General features: G+C 43.3%; 1 protein-coding gene across 1 annotated transcript in view; it reads left to right on the plus strand.

The window, feature by feature from the left end:
* OCA2 (OCA2 melanosomal transmembrane protein) overlaps nt 1-19,588 on the plus strand; it is a 288,607-nt gene that overhangs the window by 231,368 nt on the left and 37,651 nt on the right. The window contains exon 23 of the mRNA XM_053312437.1: nt 10,122-10,215. Coding sequence (XP_053168412.1) covers nt 10,122-10,215 — 94 coding nt within the window. The remainder of the gene's footprint in view (nt 1-10,121; nt 10,216-19,588) is intronic.

The following is a 19,588-nucleotide window of genomic DNA, read 5'->3' on the forward strand; positions in this document are numbered from 1 at the left end:
CATACGCTGAACATGCGTCAATAGCTTGTTATCTACTGTATCTCACCCTTTCCCTCTCTATGCCTCAATTTGTTCAGTTGTGTTTTATCCATGTTTTAATTTGCTCTTAAATGTCAATGCTTTATACTAATCAGTCGCCCTCCATTTTTCAAATACAATCTATTCTTTTTCTCACATGTCCTCTTCAATGAGCCACTTATCTTGTTTCAACTTAATCTTCTTTCAGTTATTTGCTTTGGAGCCCAAAGTGCATTTGAGGTCTAATCTTAAAACCTTACATTTTTGTCATGCTTAGGCATGCTTTTTTTTTTTTTAAACCACCCAAATTCATTCTTCTGCAATCTGAAGACTGCAGGAGAGAAGGATTTTGTAACTGGGAGTGCTTTCTTAAACATAGCCGTTCCAATCTTTCTGGAACACAAATGGAGATACTATAAAACACTGAAACAACTAGATCTGTTAAAGAATCAGCACAGCATAGTATTCTGTTGCCAAGAATTTCTGGGCTTGAATTAGGAACCTTGTGGCCTAAGTTATATCCTCCAACATTTCACTGATGACAATAGAGACATGCCTGTGAATGTGTAGGGGCGGGGAGTGGGGAGCATGGCCAAGCAGCCTGGCAGGTGTGGCATATATTTCTGACTACAGGTATGCCACAAATGAAAAGTATGTTATTTCAGATTACCGAAGTAGATGCTTCTTTCTACACAGGTCTGTGAGACATCACACTGCAATTTACTGCTTGGAAATGGAGGTCCTTTAGCATGTTTGACTACTTTGTCAAAGACTCAGGTGATGAACTCAAGGAAGAAAAGAACTGGGATAAATTGTGGAACAGTGTCCCAGAATTATGGGACAATGAACATTATGGAACACAGACACCTGATATTCTGCCTACTGAAAATCCTTGCTCAAGGCTGTGTTTTAGCCTCTTATAGGTCTAGGCTTTCCTGTTTTCTTCATGTTTGCCTGCCAGTTGGTTTTAAACCAAAGAGAAGGGAAACATTTGCAGCAGGACTAGCTCAAAGCTCAGGGGCACCCCAGGGGAAGCCCACTTGGGTGCCCCCCACCCCACCTGCCCAGGTGCCCCCCACTGCCTTGTTAGCAATAGCAATAGCAATAGCAATAGCAATAGCACTTACATTTATATACCGCTTTATAGCCGGAGCTCTCTAAGCGGTTTACAATGATTTAGCATATTGCCCCCAACATTCTGGGTACTCATTTTACCGAACTTGGAAGGATGGAAGGCTGTCAACCTTGAGCCCCTGGTCAGGATCGAACTTGTAACCTTCTGGTTACAGGGTGGCAGTTTTACCACTGCGCCACCAGGGGCTCTTGTTGCCCACCTTGGTGCCCTCCTGGCCACAGCGAGCAGGAGGGTGGGCTATGGGTAGCTTGTTCTTGCCCTCCTCACTGGCAATGCTACCCACTGCTTGGTGACAGTGAGGAGAACCCGTTGGCCACTGCTTTTTCATGACCCAGGTATTGTATTCTTCCTAGTAATCCTTTGTGTTTTGTTGTTTGTATTGGAGCTAGGACCCTGGCAGCATCAGCTCCCAGCTGCAATGTCTCATAGTGACCACTGTGGGGGGTGTTAGAGTCATGTAGAAAAGTGCAGGACTCTTCCCCACTTTGTTCTTCCAGTGTTAGTCTCCATTTTGTCTCTCCAGAAATGGCTGTTTGTTTAGTCTCTCTCTGCTTTCAGTCTTAAGCTCAGCTTTCCTATCCTTTTGTAACTTCTAAAGAAATTTTTGTTGGGCTTCAAACTTAAAGAACTGTCTCCAGACCTCTTGCTTTGCTGCTTTCTCCCCAAACTGGTTTTGCTCTGCTATTTTGGGACTGAACTGCCATTCTTCCCCTACAGTTTGGACATTTCTCCCAGTGGGGATCCTGTAGAGTGTGTTTGGTGGGGTGGGGTCAAAAAGAAATAGGAGGGAAAGGAGACGGAGAAAAATTGGAGTTGCTTCTGAATAAAGCCTTAGTTAAAGCTGCATAATATTTCTTTGTGTTTACAAGGGAAGCAGTTATAAAGCACCAGGCTGTTGCCACCCTTGCTGGCTTTGTGTCCTATGCGGATGCTTAACCAACTTCAATGGGCGGGATGACCCTGATTAGCAGTGTGCCTGAACAATTGCTCTGGAAGCCACAGGTGCAGTGAATCTATTTACACAAACCCAGTTCTGTATCTTAAGCCAAAAAATATTTAAGAAAACATATGGCTCAGAAGAACAGTATGCCTAACATGATTTTGATGCTACACAGTCATTGGTTTAACAATTATTTGTTCACTTTGACCTCCACCTATCTTTGTTGAAAAATCACCATTGCAAATCCTTATCTAGAGGCCTGACAGTTTTAGTTGTAGCAACAGCCTGGGTTCCATGACAAAAAAGCATCACTCTGGCCTAGATTTGGATGTCTCAGGTCAAGTTCCTTTTGTATAGGTCAGGCTTCTTTCAAACACCCTTGCTAATGTTCCTCTAATGGGTCTCTTAACTTCCTGTGGAAACAATGGGCAGCATGCTCTCACTTTCATTTTGCAAGGGAATAATGTTCAGATTCTCTCCAGAGGTCACAGAGAAGGAAACCCAAATTGGATGTAATAGGTTTTCAGTTACTACTGGGATTAGTGCCATTCTGAAACTGCCACAGACTTTTCACAAGTACAGCCTGCCATGGCTAACCTTTTGCTGGTCTCAGTGTTCCAATCATGATTTCTTTGCAAAATGAGATTCTGCTGCTGCCTGCCTTTCCAGGCCTCTCATATCATCCCACAAACTGCAACTTTCTGGTTCAAGTCCTCCTTCCTCTTGTCAAGTTCATGGTCCACCCTTTACTGGAGATTTCATTCCAGTTCTCTCCAGAGTTCCTCTTGCCCAAATCAAAAGTAGCCTCTTACAAAATCAATGAACAAATGGTAGGTATCTAGCACACAGCTCGGTAGATAATTGTATGTTTTACTAACGTGGAAAGGATGTACACTATATAGGAACCTGGGTACCAGTTTAGTTTACTTGCTTAGTTTAGTTTACATGTAGAGAGCAACTATTGCTTGCTTAGTTTAGTTTACATGTAGTTTGGTTTCCCAAAATATCAAAGTAATGGGTTTTTTCCTTATTTTTTCACTCTCTTTTTTAGCTTACTTTTCAGTAGGCTGAGATCACCCGACATTCTGTGTGTGTGTGTCCATCCGTCCATGTGTGTGTGTCATCAACTTTGCAATGCCTAAACCAATATGAACCAAATTGGGTACAGTTATAGGGACACCTAGGGACACCTCAATGGTGTAGTTTGTGATGACGTCATCCACCCGAATCCAAGATGGTGGACTCATAAACTTTTGAGGCACATGTGGGCTAACTTGTGAACCACCTAACCGATTTGAACCAAATTTGCTACAGCTGTAGGGATACCCAAATGGTGTGGTGTGTGTTGATGACATCCACTCAAATTCAAGATGGCGGCCATGTGAACATCTGAGGAGCAAGAGGGCTAATTTGTGGACTATCTAACCAATTTAACCCAAATTTGTTAAAGTTGTAGTGAGTGACACACAGGGACACCTCTATGGTGTAGTTTGTAATGATGTCATCCCCCCAATCCAAGATGGCAGACACATGAACACTTGAGGTGTAAGAGATCTAACTTGTGGACCTTAATTTGAACCAAATTTAATCCAGTTGTAGAGCCAGTGAAAGGAAAGTAGGCTAATTAGTTATTACTAGAACAACTTGTTTTCTAGTTACTCCTGCTAACTGGGCAAAGAGGCACCTTTTTAACATGGTGATTCTCTTGGTTTAGCAGGGGTAGAGTAACTGGCCCCATCCACCCCCAGCACAGTACCTCCATTGACTGTTGCTGATGTCTATCATACATTTCTTTTAGATTGTGAGCCCTTTGGGGACAGGGATCCATCTTATTTATGTATTATTTCTCTATGTAAACTGCTTTGGAAACTTTTGTTGAAAAGCAGTATATAAATATTTGTTGTTGTGTTCTGCTCAGAATTGCCCTGCAACTGCTTTTCTTTCCCCACAGGGGGAAAAAAACCACCTTGTAAAAATGTACGTGAAACTTCATGATGGGAAAAGGAATCAGGAGGGGAAGAAAATGGCCAACTTTTTGCCTTGCTGCTCAGAATTCCAGGGCATGAGAGCACACAATACAGCTATGTGGCTGTAGCTCAGGTCTGGTCAGTGTTTGGATTGGGAACTGCCTGGAATTCCCCCATTGTTACACTCATTTGCATTTAATGTGTAGTTTATCCCTAAGGTAGAATCTCATGTCATGGTAGAACTGTGAGAACCAGTGGGAAACTGTTCTCCCTGGATATAAACTCTATGGAAAGGACAGGGTGGAGTGCCTTGGAGGTGGAGTAGCACTGTATGTTAAAGAAGGCATAGAATCTAACAAACTAGAAAACCTAGGTGGACTGGAGTCCTCCACAGAAACCCTGTGGGTGACAATACAAGGCCTGAAAGGGAATGTGCTACTGGAGACATGCTATCGCCCTCTGGATCAAAACGCTGACAGTGACTGGGAGTTGCAGCAGGAAATTAGGGAGGCATCAAGGAGAGAGAGGGCAGTAATAATGGGTGACTTCAATTACCCACACATAGACTGGGTAAATTCACAGTCAGGTCATGACAAAGAGGTCAGATTTCTAGATATGCTAAATGACTGTGCCCTAGAACAGTTGGTCTTGGAACCAACTAGAGAGAAGGCAACCTTGGACTTTATTCTGAGTGGCACCAAGGACCTGGTGCTTGATGTCAGTGTCATCGACCTTTTAGGGAACAGTGACCATAGTGCCATCAAATTCAGGATACATGCGGGGAGAGAATCACCAAGGAAGTCTAACACAGACATTTTGAATTTCAGAAGAGGAAACTTCTCCAAACTGAGGAGTATGGTGAAAAGAAAGCTGAAAGGGAAAATAAGGAGAGTCACTTCGTTCCAAAGTGCATGGAGTTTACTCAAAACCACAATACTAGAAGCCCAGTTAGATTGTATACCCAAAAGGAGGAAAGGTACCACTAAGTCCAGGAGATACCAGCATGGCTAACGGGTACTGTCAAGGAAGCCATAAAAGGGAAGAAAACTTCCTTCCGAAGTTGGAAGGCCTGTCCAAATGAAGAGAACAGAAAGGAACACAAACTCTGGCAAAAGAAATGCAAGGTGACCATAAGGGAGGCAGAAAGAGAGTTTGAGGAACATTTAGCCAAAAGTATCAAGGGGAATAACAGGTATATGCTCTGTATCCTCTGACATGAAGACGGATGCAAAAAACTCATTTAGCTTCTCTGCAGCCTCTATATCTTCCTTAATAATCCCTTTCACTCCCTCATTGTCTAGTGGTCCAACCGTCTTCCTGGCAGGTTTCCTGCTTCTTATTTATTTAAAGAAGTTTTTGTTCCTGAACCAGGCTTTTTAGGGATGGAAGCTAAAGAACTGAGTCAGATAGAAGTGACAGGAGATGATGTTCTAAACTATCTTGAAAAACTAAAAACTAACAAATCGCCAGGGCTGGATGGCATCCATCCAAGAGTCCTCAAAGAACTCAAAGGTGAAATTGCTGACCTCCTTGCTAAAATATATAACTTGTCCCTGAAATCAGGCTCTGTACCAGAGGACTGGAGAGTATCAAATGTAACACCGATTTTCAAAAAGGGATCAAGGGGCGATCCAGGAAATTACAGGCCAGTTAGCCTAACGTCCATTCCAGGCAAATTGATGGAAAGCATCCTCAAGGATAAAATTGTAAAGTACACAGAAGAACAGGCCCTGCTCGGAGTGAACCAGCATGGCTTCTGCAAAGGAAAAATCTTGCCTCACCAACCTTTTGGAGTTCTTTGAGAGTGTCAACAAGTGTGTGGATCAAGGTGATCCAGTTGACATAGTATACCTGGACTTCCAAAAAGCTTTTGACAAAGTTCCTCATCAAAGACTCCTGAGGAAACTTAGCGGTCATGGGATAAGGGGAGAAGTACATGTGTGGATTGCTAACTGGTTGAAGGACAGGAAACAGAGGGTAGGTATAAATGGAGAGTTTTCACAATGGAGGGAAGAAAGAAGTAGGGTCCCCCAGGGATCTGTACTGGCACCGGTGCTTTTTAATGTATTCATAAATGATCTAGAAGCAGGGTTAAGCAGCAAGGTGGCCAAATTTGCTGATGATACCAAACTCTTTCGGGTAGTAAAATCCAAAACAGATTGTGAGGAGCTCCAAAGGGATCTCTCCAAACTGGGGGAGTGGGCGACAAAGTGGCAAATGCGGTTCAATGTTGGCAAGTGTAAAGTGATGCACGTTGGGACAAACAACCCCAACTTCAAGTATACGCTGATGGGATCTGAGCTGTCGGTGACTGACCAGGAGAGGGATCTTGGGGTTGTGGTGGACAGCTCGTTGAAAGTGTCGACGCAATGTGCGGCAGCTGTGAAAAAGGCCAGTTCCATGCTTGGGATCATTAGGAAGAGGATTGAAAATAAAACGACTAATACTATAATGCCCTTATGCAAAACTATGGTGTGACCACACTTGGAGTACTGTGTACAATTCTGGTCACCACATCTAAAAAAGGACATTGTAGAACTGGAAAAGGTGCAGAAGAGGGCAACCAAGATGTCAGAGGCCTAGAGCAGTGTTTCTCAACCACCGGTCCCTGGACCGCTGCCGGTCCCCAAAGGGTTGAGTGCCGGTCCCTGACTGGGAGTCAACCCCCCCACAACTGAAATCAAGGCACTCACTTCCTCAATTTTGCACATGGCACGGAAGAGGAAGAGTATCACGGAGGCATGGGACCCTTCTTGTGCCTTGCTTCCACGTGCTGCTGAGATCTTCCTACAGCTATCTTATTCCCTATCTTTACAGCTTCAAACTGTATGCGGTGCAGGGGCATGGAGGAAAAGGTATGGCAGTGGGCGCCACTTGAAGGGCTGCTGGTTCTTGCATGCTCATTGTTTGCAGCCAAAGGTTGGTTGATTGAAACCCAGCTGCCTGTTGTGGTCGAGGTGCCTTGAGAGGGAACGCTGTTTCCCTCTTGCATCAGTGGGGCTTGCTTGTATGTTGTTTTCATTGGCCCCATGTAGCTTTTGAATTTTTCTAATGGCCCAACATCCCCTCTCCACTGAGTAATCAGAAGCACCTCCACCACCACCCCGCACATACTGAAGACATACTGGAGATAAATTTGTTCACCCAGGCTTTTAGATTCAGGGGTTCTCAACCTTGGGTACCCAGACGTTGGTGGACTTCTACTCCCATAATCCCCAGCCATAATGGCCAAATGCCATTGTTGTTGGGGGTTATGGGAGTTTAACTGAGGGACCCAAGGTTAAGAACCCCTAATATTCCATGTTTGCAAAAGATTCCAAATTTAATTATTTTAATGCTTATATTATTTTCACTCTAAACTGCCCAGAGATGCAAGTTTTGGGCAGTATAGAAGTCAGATAGATAGATAGACAGACTTGAAACCCCTTTACTAACTGCTGGTCCGAGAAACTGCGCATGAAGAATGTAGCGGTCCTTGAAACTCTGCACGAAGAATTTAGCGGTCCTTGACTCCAAAAAGTTTGAGAAACACTGGCCTAGAGCACCTTTCTTATGAGGCAAGGCTACAACACTGGGGCTTTTTAGTTTAGAAGAAAGACAACTGCGGGGAAACATGATAGAGGTCTATAAAATCATGCAAGGTGTGGAGAAAATGGATAGAGAGAAATTCTTCTCCCTCTCCCATAACACTAGATCCAGAGGTCATCCCATTAAATTGATTGCTGGGAAATCTAGGACTAATAAATGGAAGTACTTTTTCACACAACGCATAATCCACTTGTGGAATTCTCTCCCACAAGATGTGGTGACAGCTAACAACCTGGATGGTTTTAAAAAGGGTTTGGATAATTTCATGGAGGAGAGGTCTATCAGCGGCTACTAGTCGGAGGGCTGTGGGCCACCTCCAGCCTCAAAGGCAGGATGCCTCTGTGTACCAGTTGCAGGGGAGTGACAGCAGGAAGGAGGGCATGCCCTCAACTCCTGCCTGTGGCTTCCGGCGGCATCTGGTGAGCCACTGTGTGAAACAGGATGCTGGACTAGATGGGCCTTGGGCCTGATCCAGCAGGGCTGTTCTTATGTCCTTAATCTAGTGAAGAAACAAAGATTGAAATGCTGCTGCTGGTTTTTTTGTGTTTGTGTTTTTTTAAAGATACACAAAGGGGTACTTTTATGTACAGCTCTGACATCAGTATTCAGGAAAGTTGTTCATGTGGAGTCAAGGGCAACAAATAATAACTAAACTTTGTTTTGGGACAATGTATTCCAGGATATTTTAATTTCTTTTTCAATCCTGAAGTTGTTCTATGGGCCTGTTTGTTGGACATATATTTTGAGTGAGTGCCTTGTGGTTTCTGTGAACAGCCCTTTACCAGTGCAATGGATGGAACAGGATGAAGACTAAGCTTTCAGCCCTTCTTCACCACAAACCCCTTCTTCAATCACTTGTCTTTCTTCCATAGCTGCATGGCTTGGTTATTTTGCAATAGCACAGTGCAGGTTCAGGTTCACTGTCAAAGTCCAGAGCAATCACTAAACTGTGTTGTGCCAGTGCATTAAGGTGTCAAGTGCAGTTTTTCTTGTTTATGGAGAGACTCATGGAGGATTATGCTGTTAGTTGTACATTTGCATGGATTCTATTTTTCCTTGAAGTATTATTGACACAATTAAATGGTGTTGTTGTTGGTATTGTTGTTGTTATTCTAACCCTGTCATAATGCACCACAGTTTTCCATCATGTGAGGGGGAGGGGTGATTTATTATGATCTATCCTCCTCTGTCTCCCAAAGCTATGTCCCTGAGAGTTGGGGGACCCTATTCTGCTTTCTCCTGTGCTGGAGCAAAAGCAAAGAAAGGTAAAGACACAGGGCCAGTTGATGCATCCAGCAGCACTCCCACAACCACTTCTGGGAGTATATAGGGCGACGAAGGCTAGAGATTACACAGATGTTCTATTTGTATGAACTGGTTCCTGTGTGGAGGCTGACCATACAGATGCAATGTTGTGTGGTTATCTGTGACGTTGCCCATCCATCTCAATTTTTAGATAGGCGTTACACAATTTGTATAATCAACTGCACTTTTTCTATTATTATTTTTTACAAGTTGCTGGGAGCTCCTTGGTGTTTTTAAAATGCTGTTTGGTCTGTGGTTGGTTGTATTTTGCTTTTATTGTTGTTGTATTTTAATGTTTTATTGGTTTTCATAGATGTTAATCACTTTGGGGGTTTTTTAAAACTGAGAGAAGTGGAATATTGATTTAAAATAAATAAATAAAGATAAATAGATTTAGGATCTGAGTGTAAATATACAGGCCCAAAATCACAGTGGCCCACATGTTGAGCAGCCATCCACTTCTGTGAAGGAACTGTGTCCCTGAGCAGGAAGGGAGTTCAGCTGCCTTACTGAGCAGCAGAGTGTGCAGGGCAAGGACTGAGCGATATTTGCCTCCATTAATGCTCTATGCCATCCAGAAATATGTCCCTGAGAGTTGTGCAACCATTGTGTTCAAATCATACCATACACTGAGAGCTTTGCTTTGAACATTGTACCTGCTAGTTTCCCATTTTGTGCTAAGCACATTGTACACCTGCTTAAAGGCCACATTTAACTGTAAGTGACTCATTTTACGGATCCAGTGTGCCTTTCGTGGGGAACCATCTATGTTCCAACAGTCAATAGCCCAACATGTTGTTAGCAAAGATGTGGTTCTTCTTAACTTATTCCTCATAAGTTTGTTTTAGAATGTTACTTTTTTTGTTTAAAGCAAATAATGAGCAAGTTTATTTGACTATATGCAGAAGGTGTCAAACATTGCGACTATGCTTCCTCATATTTCTTTTCCTTATTGAAAATAAGAGAATACAGACAGGTCTGACTTTGAAAACATTTAGCTATTTATAGACAAGAAGGTTATTGTTTAGCTGATTTTTTCTTTCAAGTGCGTGTAAATGATTGATTTTTCTCCCTTTGCATCTTGTCTGCAAGCTGATCTAATGAAGTGGCAAAGGAAAAAAGGATAAAGAGTCCAAATTTCAATTGGAATTTATTTTTTGAATTGCAGGTAATGGGACATTGATTGGAGCATCTGCAAATGTTGTTTGTGCAGGAATTGCAGAGCAACATGGCTATGGATTCTCTTTCATGGAATTTTTCAGGTACATTTTTAGAATTGAAATCTGTGCATGAATTTGACTTTCTGTATGGATGGAAATTCATTTCCCATTCAAACCAAAAGGAATTAAGCATTAGGTTCATACTTAAAACTGAAAGAATATCAATGAGATCTAACTCCACTTCATGTCTTTTTTACTGAAATTGTGCTCAAGCTTAGAGTTTTCACATGTATACTGTTCAGATTAAACCAAAGTAGAACAATTTGAGAAATGGGAACAATGTTACCTGTATAAAGGTGGGTGGGTCTCCATTACAAATTTCAGCCAGATTTTCCAAACATGTTTAATTGCCATTATTTATATATTTATTTTACACATTTATATACCATCTCAACTTGTATATCCAGATGGTTTATACAGGCTGCAGTCACACAGTCATGGTGATCCTGGTTAAAGAGTTAACCAGGATCACTGGCCCCTGCAGAGCTGATTGTGAGAACCCAGAATTTCTGGGCAATCCTGGTCAAACCACTGTGGTTAAACTGCATTTAATCACCTCACTTTTGAGAAAATATACAAGCTCACTTGCCCAGAAACTCTGCCTAGGGATGTGCACAAAACTAGATTTCCAGATTGGATTCGAGTCCAAACTGGGCTTGAACTGAACCAGGCATGTCCCCGAAAGAGGGATCTGACCTGGCTTAAATTCAAGTCAGTTCAGGCCCAGTTTGGTGGTGCCAGGGATGTCCCCCCCACCAAAAAAAAAAAAAAAATTTGGTGCACTCACCACCTCAGGGGGTGCTGCTGGTGGCCACAGGGGAGGGGTCTCCGGCGGTTCCCACTCCCGCCGCCAGCTTTCCCCCTGGTCTCCCCCAGGCTGTTTTGGCCTGATTTTGAAAACAGGCCAAAATAGCCTGGAGGAGACGGAGGGAGGCCAGCAGGAGGAAGCCAGTAGGCAAGATCAGACACATCCCTAACTGTCTGTATTTTGCCACACACACAAAGAGTTTAAATTGGGGCAAGTGACTGGTTTGGGTTTATGAGGTCTATTAAAAATGCTCTTATAAGAGCCAGTAGGTTAAAATAAATGTATTTTTTGATACATAGTTGCTCTTTAATCTTGACTGTTTGCTTCATACTGTGTTGCATGGCAGGTTGAACTAATATCAATAATAGGAAAATATCACTTTGTGGCAATAGCATTTTACAACTGTTGTTTTATTTGTAATATTCATAATTTAGGAAGCACATTACTACCAAAAATATCTATAGTCATGTTTGCCATTTGTGATAATAGCTTATGGAAAATAGTGTAATTGGTACACATAGAAGGATGGAATAGTAAGTGTGACAGATACTATGTTATGTACAATACAATACACACACATACTATGTATATGTACAAGAGAGTGGGTGATATGGAGCATGCGCCCGCCCTCCTTGCCACTGCCTCCTCCCCCACCCATCACTTTTGTGGTGGTGGTGAGGAAGGTGGGCGAGCGGGCTGGTGTTCCCCATCACCCACCCACCCACCCTCCTTGCCACCACCGCAGAGTGGGTAGGGACAGCAGAGAGGAGGGCAGGTACCCCATTGCCTGCTCACCCTCCTGCCCACTGTGGCCAGGAGGGTGCCCAGGGGACCAACCGGGGTGGTGCCAGTTGCCATCCTTACCAGCTTTGTTTTCTAAGCAGGCGCTTAGCCCAATTTAATGGGTTGGCTGGCCCAAGATGAAGGGTCTACAATGGTATTTAGACCATTTGAAGTGCTGTGAAATGCCTGGAAAGCTGGCAAGAAAAGGGCATGCTCAGTCTTTGTTTGTAGCCAGCGCCCTTATCCTGAAGATAAATCTGTCAGAAATTGTTACCTCATATCTTGCATTGCACAGTTTTGAATTTCAATCTGCTCCTTTATCTTATTTGCAATGGTATTGAATTCCAAGCTACATAAACATAAGGAGACTTTTTCCTTCCGATTTCAATACAGTAATCTTATATTATAGTATTTTCTTGAAGGGGTTGGGGATCTTTTTTTTTTTTTGAAATTGTATTATTGATTCTCTGTTGTCACCAGCTGAACAGCAACCTTTTTGCCTGTGTCTAGAAATTTGTTTGAAGGATTCCTTTGTCCTGACAACAAAGCTTGTGTGTGCTTAAGTCCACTAACTTCACAATCAGTGAAGAGACCTGTGTAGTCCACAAGTGTGCAAGTGATTGTGAGCTTAGCAAAACTATTGAGGAACAGCTTTTTCTATTAGATGATTAATTATTAAAATCAGAAACAGTTTATAATCATGCCTTCCTTTCTTTGCATGGGGTATCAGGGAATGTCTTGACATTTTTAGTCTGGCAGGATCTTGGGCTCACTTTATAAACTCAGCAATTTTGCTAATTCAAAGCTGCATCTATCAAATTCCTTGATATGTAATTTGAGGAACTGTTGTAGTGTAGGATCACAGCAAATGGGAAACTTTATGAATCTGCAGGTCCTGAGTTCAAGGCCTGACTTGTTTCTACACTGTCTGTAGCGAGGGTCACATAGGAAAAAGAGATTTATTTATCCAAGGCGCTTTCCAGATTAGCCACTCAACAGCTGCAAAATGCTTCCGTTCAGGCAAATCACATTCAAAATGTACATAGCAAAGCACCCAACAGTGGGGAGCAGTCTCACGAAAACCAACAACCCGAAATAACAGCAACTTTTAAATGCTGGATATACGATGTTATAGCACTATATCATAGCAATGAAAATTGAAACAAGGCTTTGGAAATATGAACGGCACCCTGCTGTCAGCATAGGGACTGCGGTGTCACAACACAGGAAGTGCAGAAGCACACTTCAGAGATACGTTGGGACCCCGTTGCAGGATGTAATCTGGAAAGTGTCCATGTTAGCATCATCAGGAGCTTTCCCGCACAGGGCTTCTAGGTCTCAGAGTATCCAATAAGCGAAGCCACTTTGAATTACACTCGCAGCATTATGGAAGCAACCCTGCCCTCTGCTCTAGGGTTCTAGTGTGCACGGACCGGTTCGGAGGCCATTCTCCTGGCCTCCGAACCGGTCCGGACAAGGGGTGGTTTTGGTTCGGGAGGGTTAGGGTGGGGGGTTCCATTAAGGGGGGGGCTTTTACACCCCTCCTGCACTTTGCTGCTTTGGCGCCATAATTCATTTAAAAAATGCGCCACAGAATCGCTCTCCGCCCGCTCGCCGCTCCGGGGCTCCTTCTTGTCTTCAAAATCAGGTGGCAGGATATTTCCCTGCCGCCCACGCAGAAGGCTCCCTGCACTTCGCAGAAGGCTCGCGCAGAAGGCTCCCTGCACTTCGCAGAAGGCAGGGAAGGGGGCGGGCGGATGGACGGACATCTCCCCGCCGCCTGCCCGAGCGCTATAGGACTCGGTCCGGGACGAGATTTAAAGAGCTAAAATGGCTTGAGGGGGCTTCGGGGGCGGCAGGGAAGTATCCTGCCGCCCGATTTTGTAGACAAGAAGGAGCCCCGGTCCGGAGCCATAGGAGCGGCGAGCGAGCGGAGAGCAATTCTGCGGCGCATTTTTTAAACGAATTATGGCGCCAAAGCAGCAAAGCGCGGGAGGGGTGAGTAAAGCCCCCCCCCTTAATGGAACCCCCCACCCCTGTGCCGAACCGCAGGTCCGTGGTCCGGTGCACACCCCTACTCTAGGGTTTTCTTTTTGTGCCAGTTCCCAATGCCTGCCTCCGTGCTTTCCTTCTAGTCAATGGCATTGGCTTCCAAGAGGAGGCGGACACCACGTCCCCCTTATTTCCAACACATGCGTAGTGTGCTTTACAGCAGTTTGTTTGTAAAACCTCTTTTAAGCCAGTGAGAACCTTAAGAAAACAGACTAGTATTGTTCAAAAAAGTTCACTTGAGCATACACCGAGATTTTGTAACTATAAATTTCAAAGAGCATGCTTCCTGAAAACTGGTTTTTCCACTCTTTGCATCTAGGCAAGGCAAATTCTATTTGCATTTCTAAAGTGTGCTTTGCTCTTATCACATTAATGATTATGTGAAGACTCTTCCTCAATTTGTCTCCCTGGCAGCTGCTTTTGAGAACACTTTCTTAAAAACAGGATTTTTAAAAAAATACATACATCAGGACAAGCTAGAATTCAGAAGGGAAAGCCCAATTTGTGTATGGGGTGCTTCCAAAGATTTGGGGGTAAATCTAGCAGATGTGTGAACATACACACTCCCTTCCAGTGGAGATTCGAGGTAACAGCTGTGGGAAAGCTCTAGGAGAAGGAATAACCTCCCTAAATGCCTGCCTGGAGTCGGTGATGGGCTGGATGAGGGATAACAAAATGAGACTGAATCCAAATAAGACAGAGGTGCTTATTGTGCAGGGTTGGAACTCAGGAGACAATTTTGATCTGCCAGTTCTGGATGGGATCACACTTCCCCAGAAGGAACAGGTAGACAGTCTGGGAGTATTTCTGGATCCAGACCTCTCCCTAGTGTCCCAGGTTGAGGTGGGGGTAAGAAGTGCTTTCTATCAGCTTTGCCTGATATGCCAGCTGTGTCAGTTTCTTAAGATAAACTACCTCAGAATAGTGGTACATCTGCTGGTAACCTCCAGACTTGACTACTGCAATGTGTTCTATGTAGGGCTACCTTTGTATGTAGTCCAGAAACAGCAGTTGGTCCAGAATGCAGCAGCCAGGTTGGTCTCTAGGTGATCTTGGGAGAGACCATATTACTCCTGTATTGTAAGAGCTACACTGGCTGCCAATAAGTTTCCAGCTTTGGTTTCCAGCCAAAATACAAGGTGCTGGTTATTACCTATAAAACCCTAAAAAGCTTAGGCCCTGGGTATTTAAGAGAATGTCTTCTTCACCATGAGCTCCATTGCCCATTGAGATCATCTGGAGAGGTTCATTTGCAGTTGTCACCGGCTTGTCTAGTGGCTACTCAGTGATGGACCTTCTTCATTGGTGTCCCAAGGATTTGGAATGTGCTCCCTATTGAAATAAGAGCCTCCTTACCTCTGGCAACTTTTAAAAAGGCTTTTGAGACACATTTGTTCACCCAGGCCTTTACAGTTTTTAAGATTGTGTTAAATTTTAAATTGTTTTAAAGTTTACATGTTTTAACTTTGTTTTAATTTGTATTGTTTTTATTGTAAACCTCCCAGAGACATAAGTTTTGGGAGGTATATAAATATGTTAACTAAATATATAAAATTTTCCCTTCCTATATCTCCTGTATAACAGTTTGGAATTTCAAGCTGCATCTGTCAGATTCCTTAATGGGCAGGTGAGGATCTGCTGCAGTGTAGCCTGAAACTGAGGGTGCCACTCTGTCTGTAATGGGCAAGGAAATAAACTATAAACCTCTTACGTCTTCTGAGTGGCTGAGGGAAAGGGTTATGACATTTGAGGTTTCATAATCTCATTATCCTGGTCAGTTGTGTGAATTTGAGAAAAATGTCAAAGTGGGTTGGTACTGTACCAACCAGGATTGTTGATCTTAGTTTGGGAATTGGCTAAATGTCTGAGTTCACACAACATGCCCCATCAAGCAGCGCATTATAGACATTGAGCGCCAAACTGATCTCAGCAGAGTTCCAAAATTTCATATCAGTGATGGGCTTAGTTATTCTGCCTCCCCAGCAGCATACCTCACCCAACTGGAGGTTCCAAGCCACAGAATGGCATTCACTTTGGCTCACTGCCATGGCCTCCCCTCAGCAGTGCTAGAAGGCCATTATAGAAGGATCCCACTTGCAGAGCGATTATGCCCCTGTGGCTTAGGGCAGATCGAAACTACTGAGCATGTTCTCCTATACTGCTTGTTCTATAGAAACATACATGCTTCTCTCATCCTTCCATTGCTAAGCAAGTATCCAGGTCATCCAAGCCAATTCTACAGCTCCTTGCTACTCTCTGACTCTAAGCCTGCCATCACATATAGCGTCGCCCGGTACTGTGCGGCAGCGATCAGCATTCGTCAGCGGATGACGAGCAGTGAGTCCTATCAACCTTAATCTGACTCCCAATGGCTTGGGTAGGCCCTGCAATTGCTCACACACCTCCCTTTTACTGCTCCTCATAACCCTCAATCCGGCTGTATTCTAGTTTTATTACTCAGGATTTTATATATTTTCTATATTTCTGTTTTCTTATGCCTTTTAACATTACAACTTCACCTCCCCCCCCTTTTTTATGCCTTTTATGCATTTTTATGACTTTTACTATTTCTTAGTCCTTTTAGTATTATTATGTACCATTTTACATGTAATAACTTTTATCTGCTCTCACTTTTAACTTGTAATCACTCTTATACTTTATGCTGGTCTGTGACCGTAATAAAGATTGATTGATTGCACACAACATACTTTGCAGGAGTGTGTGCAACTTGGCAATCTGGGATTTGCCAGTAAGCTCACATTGCTTTGATTGTGACAAATGACCTTTAGAAACAGAAGCCCTTTTGGACTAAGAGGCCTGTAGCTCAATGTTCATTTGAGGGCCTCCTTCCTTCTCTTCTCAGTTGCCGAGTACTGTTTGTTGAAGTGTGATGTACATGTGTGAGGCCTGTGGCACTCTCCACTGCCAAAAATAGCCTATTTATGAACAATTTACAGTATTTTTAATATTTGTTATGGGCTGACAGCCTAAGCAATAAAATGTCATTCATTCATCCTTTCATTCATTGTGACTCATAAATCATATGTGAATAGTTTTATATATATATATATATATAATGATAAGATTCTTGATTAATTCACAGCACAGATTCTTGATTAATTCATCACACGTTCTCTGCTACCATTCTAAATCCCCTCCTTCAGAGAAATCAATATGTAATAATATTTGATGGCACTTTGGATGAAGGCCATGATAAAGGCTACTGATCTCCAGAGATTACTTTTTTTTTATTTTTGCTAGTAATAAGTAGTTGAGGGTATTCACATGGGCAGCCCAGCCTGGGCTGGGCTGCGCATGTGCACTGCCGGGATCGATCCTGATCCCAGTGCTGCTTGGCCTCAAGCCCAGGAATTTACATCAGGCTTTAACCTGGGTTTAAGTGCACAAGTGTGCACTTAATCCCAGGTTTGGGGTCATGTGTGTGTGTGCAGGCTGCATGCAGCCTGCTCAGACACATAGCTAGGTGGCAAGAGCACCCAGCTGAAGGAGGATCCCTCAGTGCACACTGTTCCTGGCACAGTGCATTGAGGAATGCTGGAAGACTTCCTCCTTCGGCTCCCTGCTCTGCCACTTGCTGCAACTCTGATCGTGTGCCGCAGTGAGGGGCAGAGCCTAATGGGGAAGGTTGATCGTGTGTGGGGAGGCAGGCGGGAGCCTGCCTACCCGCCAGACATCCCCCATGCTGGCATTTTTCAGTCGTGTGCACAACCTCATTGTCTCTCCTGTTTCTACCATCAAAATGTTTGTCACCTTGTTTTTGCTTATTATGAGGGAGTTTTTGAATTGAGGTTTATTTGTCATATGATATCTAATCTCTTCTGAGTCCAAAAACACACAAGCACCCTGAACCAAAACACCCGAGCAACATAAAGGTTAGCAATATGTTAACATTCCTTATGTGGCACCCTAAAGACTAACAGTTTCTTATGATATAAGCACTTTCAATTTACTTTTTCTTTCATGTGAGATATGATGTGGCTTCATTGTCTTTAACTTCTGAAAAATACTTCAGAATTCAAATCAGTGTATTCACTGAGGTGGACCATCATGTTTCCCCCTGCCATTGTTTTTCAGCATTGTCATGGTTGGTCATTAATGTTGAGAAGACAGCTTAATTGACTCGAGGAACATTTTGTACTGGACTTAATTAATGTGTTGGTTTAAATACCTTAACTAATACATTTAGACTGGATCTGATGTAGCACTTTTCTTTATAGGATTGTTTTAGAAGCTATAACATTAACACTGGTTATTCATGTGCATTTTTCATAAAAGAGGATACTTACTGAACAGCTGTGCAGACAATTAGTTCTGATGTAACCTTTTCTACATGTGTGCATCCATGGGAGATGAGAGTATAAGCATTCCCATGGAGAAAACATTTGTCAGAAGAGGAAGAGTCTCGTGCGCGATTCCTGATTCTGAGTAAACATGTTTTTGTTAAACTGCATAGTGAAAGAGTAAAGGTCATTTGGATCATTATGTTGATATGCTTGTCATTACTGTAGTTTATACACAAGAGGGAAAGCACTGTCTGGTGAAAGAAAAATTACATTTGGTAATTTTAGAGGAGGTCAATGCAGACATTTTTCAAACAATCAATTTACACAGGCTTTAGAAGCGTGTGTGGAGGGGCAATTCAGATGCACACACCCCTCATGCAATTAAGGGATGCCTTGAAAGCACTTCAGGACATCCTCTTGTGACATCAGGGTAGGTGTTCTCGTTGCATCCCTGACCATTTCATGCATGCTGGCCAAGGATTGCCCAAACCAGCACTATATGTTGGCAATCTGGAGCAACCCTTCCCATTAACTTCTTAGCATCTAACGAAAGACTTTCAGTTACTATAAATTGGTGCCTGTACAGTCAATGCAATCCCTCCGACTTTAGAAATGCATACTTATATTATCAACAGTGAAAAAGTGTTCAATACTTGGAGCATGAATACATAATGGGAATGCTTTGGTCTTAGAACAAACCACACTTTTTAGACGCTTGGAGTGAAATATGATGATATTAACTATGAAGTTGTTAATCTTTCTGAAGTCAGTTATATTGTGATTTTTTACATTATGCAGTATGGAAATTATATTATTAAAAAAGAACAAATCTTTTATTTTTGTTAATAAAGAAGTATGGAAAGATACCTTTGGATCCAACCCATTATATTTAGGCTAAATTCTAATTAGGGATGTGTGGATCAGTCCAGAGGTTTGGGGGTTTGGGATCAAACCGAACCCTACCCCGGTTCCATCCAGACCGGAACCGAACCTCCAGACAAGACCGTGAATTTTTTTGATTTTTTAAAAAATAAATTTAAAATACCTCTAGCCTCTTTGTGGGGCTTCCTGTAGGCCACAGGTATGTGTGTGTCCATGAAGGTTCCCCCTCCCCCCGCCGACCTCTTAAATCACCGCCATGGCCCAGGAAAATGTTCCATTTGGGCCCATTTGGGCCTCCTTAAGTGCATGTGATGGCCATTTTGGCCGCCGCTACACATGCATAAATGGCCTCTGCGAGGCCTGGCATGACCCAGGGCCTCTCAGAGGTCATCTGCACATGCGCAGTGGCCATTTTGTTTTTTCCAAAATGGCCACTGCGCCCCAAGTCATGCCAGGCCTCACAGAGGCCAGTGGTGGCCAAAATGGCTGCCATGCACAATTACGGAAGCCTGAACAGGCCAAAATGAAGCACTTTCCCGGGTCGCAGTGGTGATTTAAGAGGCTGACGGGGGGAGGGAGAACCATT

Source organism: Hemicordylus capensis, chromosome 3 (assembly GCF_027244095.1).
Source record: "Hemicordylus capensis ecotype Gifberg chromosome 3, rHemCap1.1.pri, whole genome shotgun sequence".
In the NCBI taxonomy this organism is placed as follows: Eukaryota; Metazoa; Chordata; class Lepidosauria; order Squamata; family Cordylidae; genus Hemicordylus; species Hemicordylus capensis.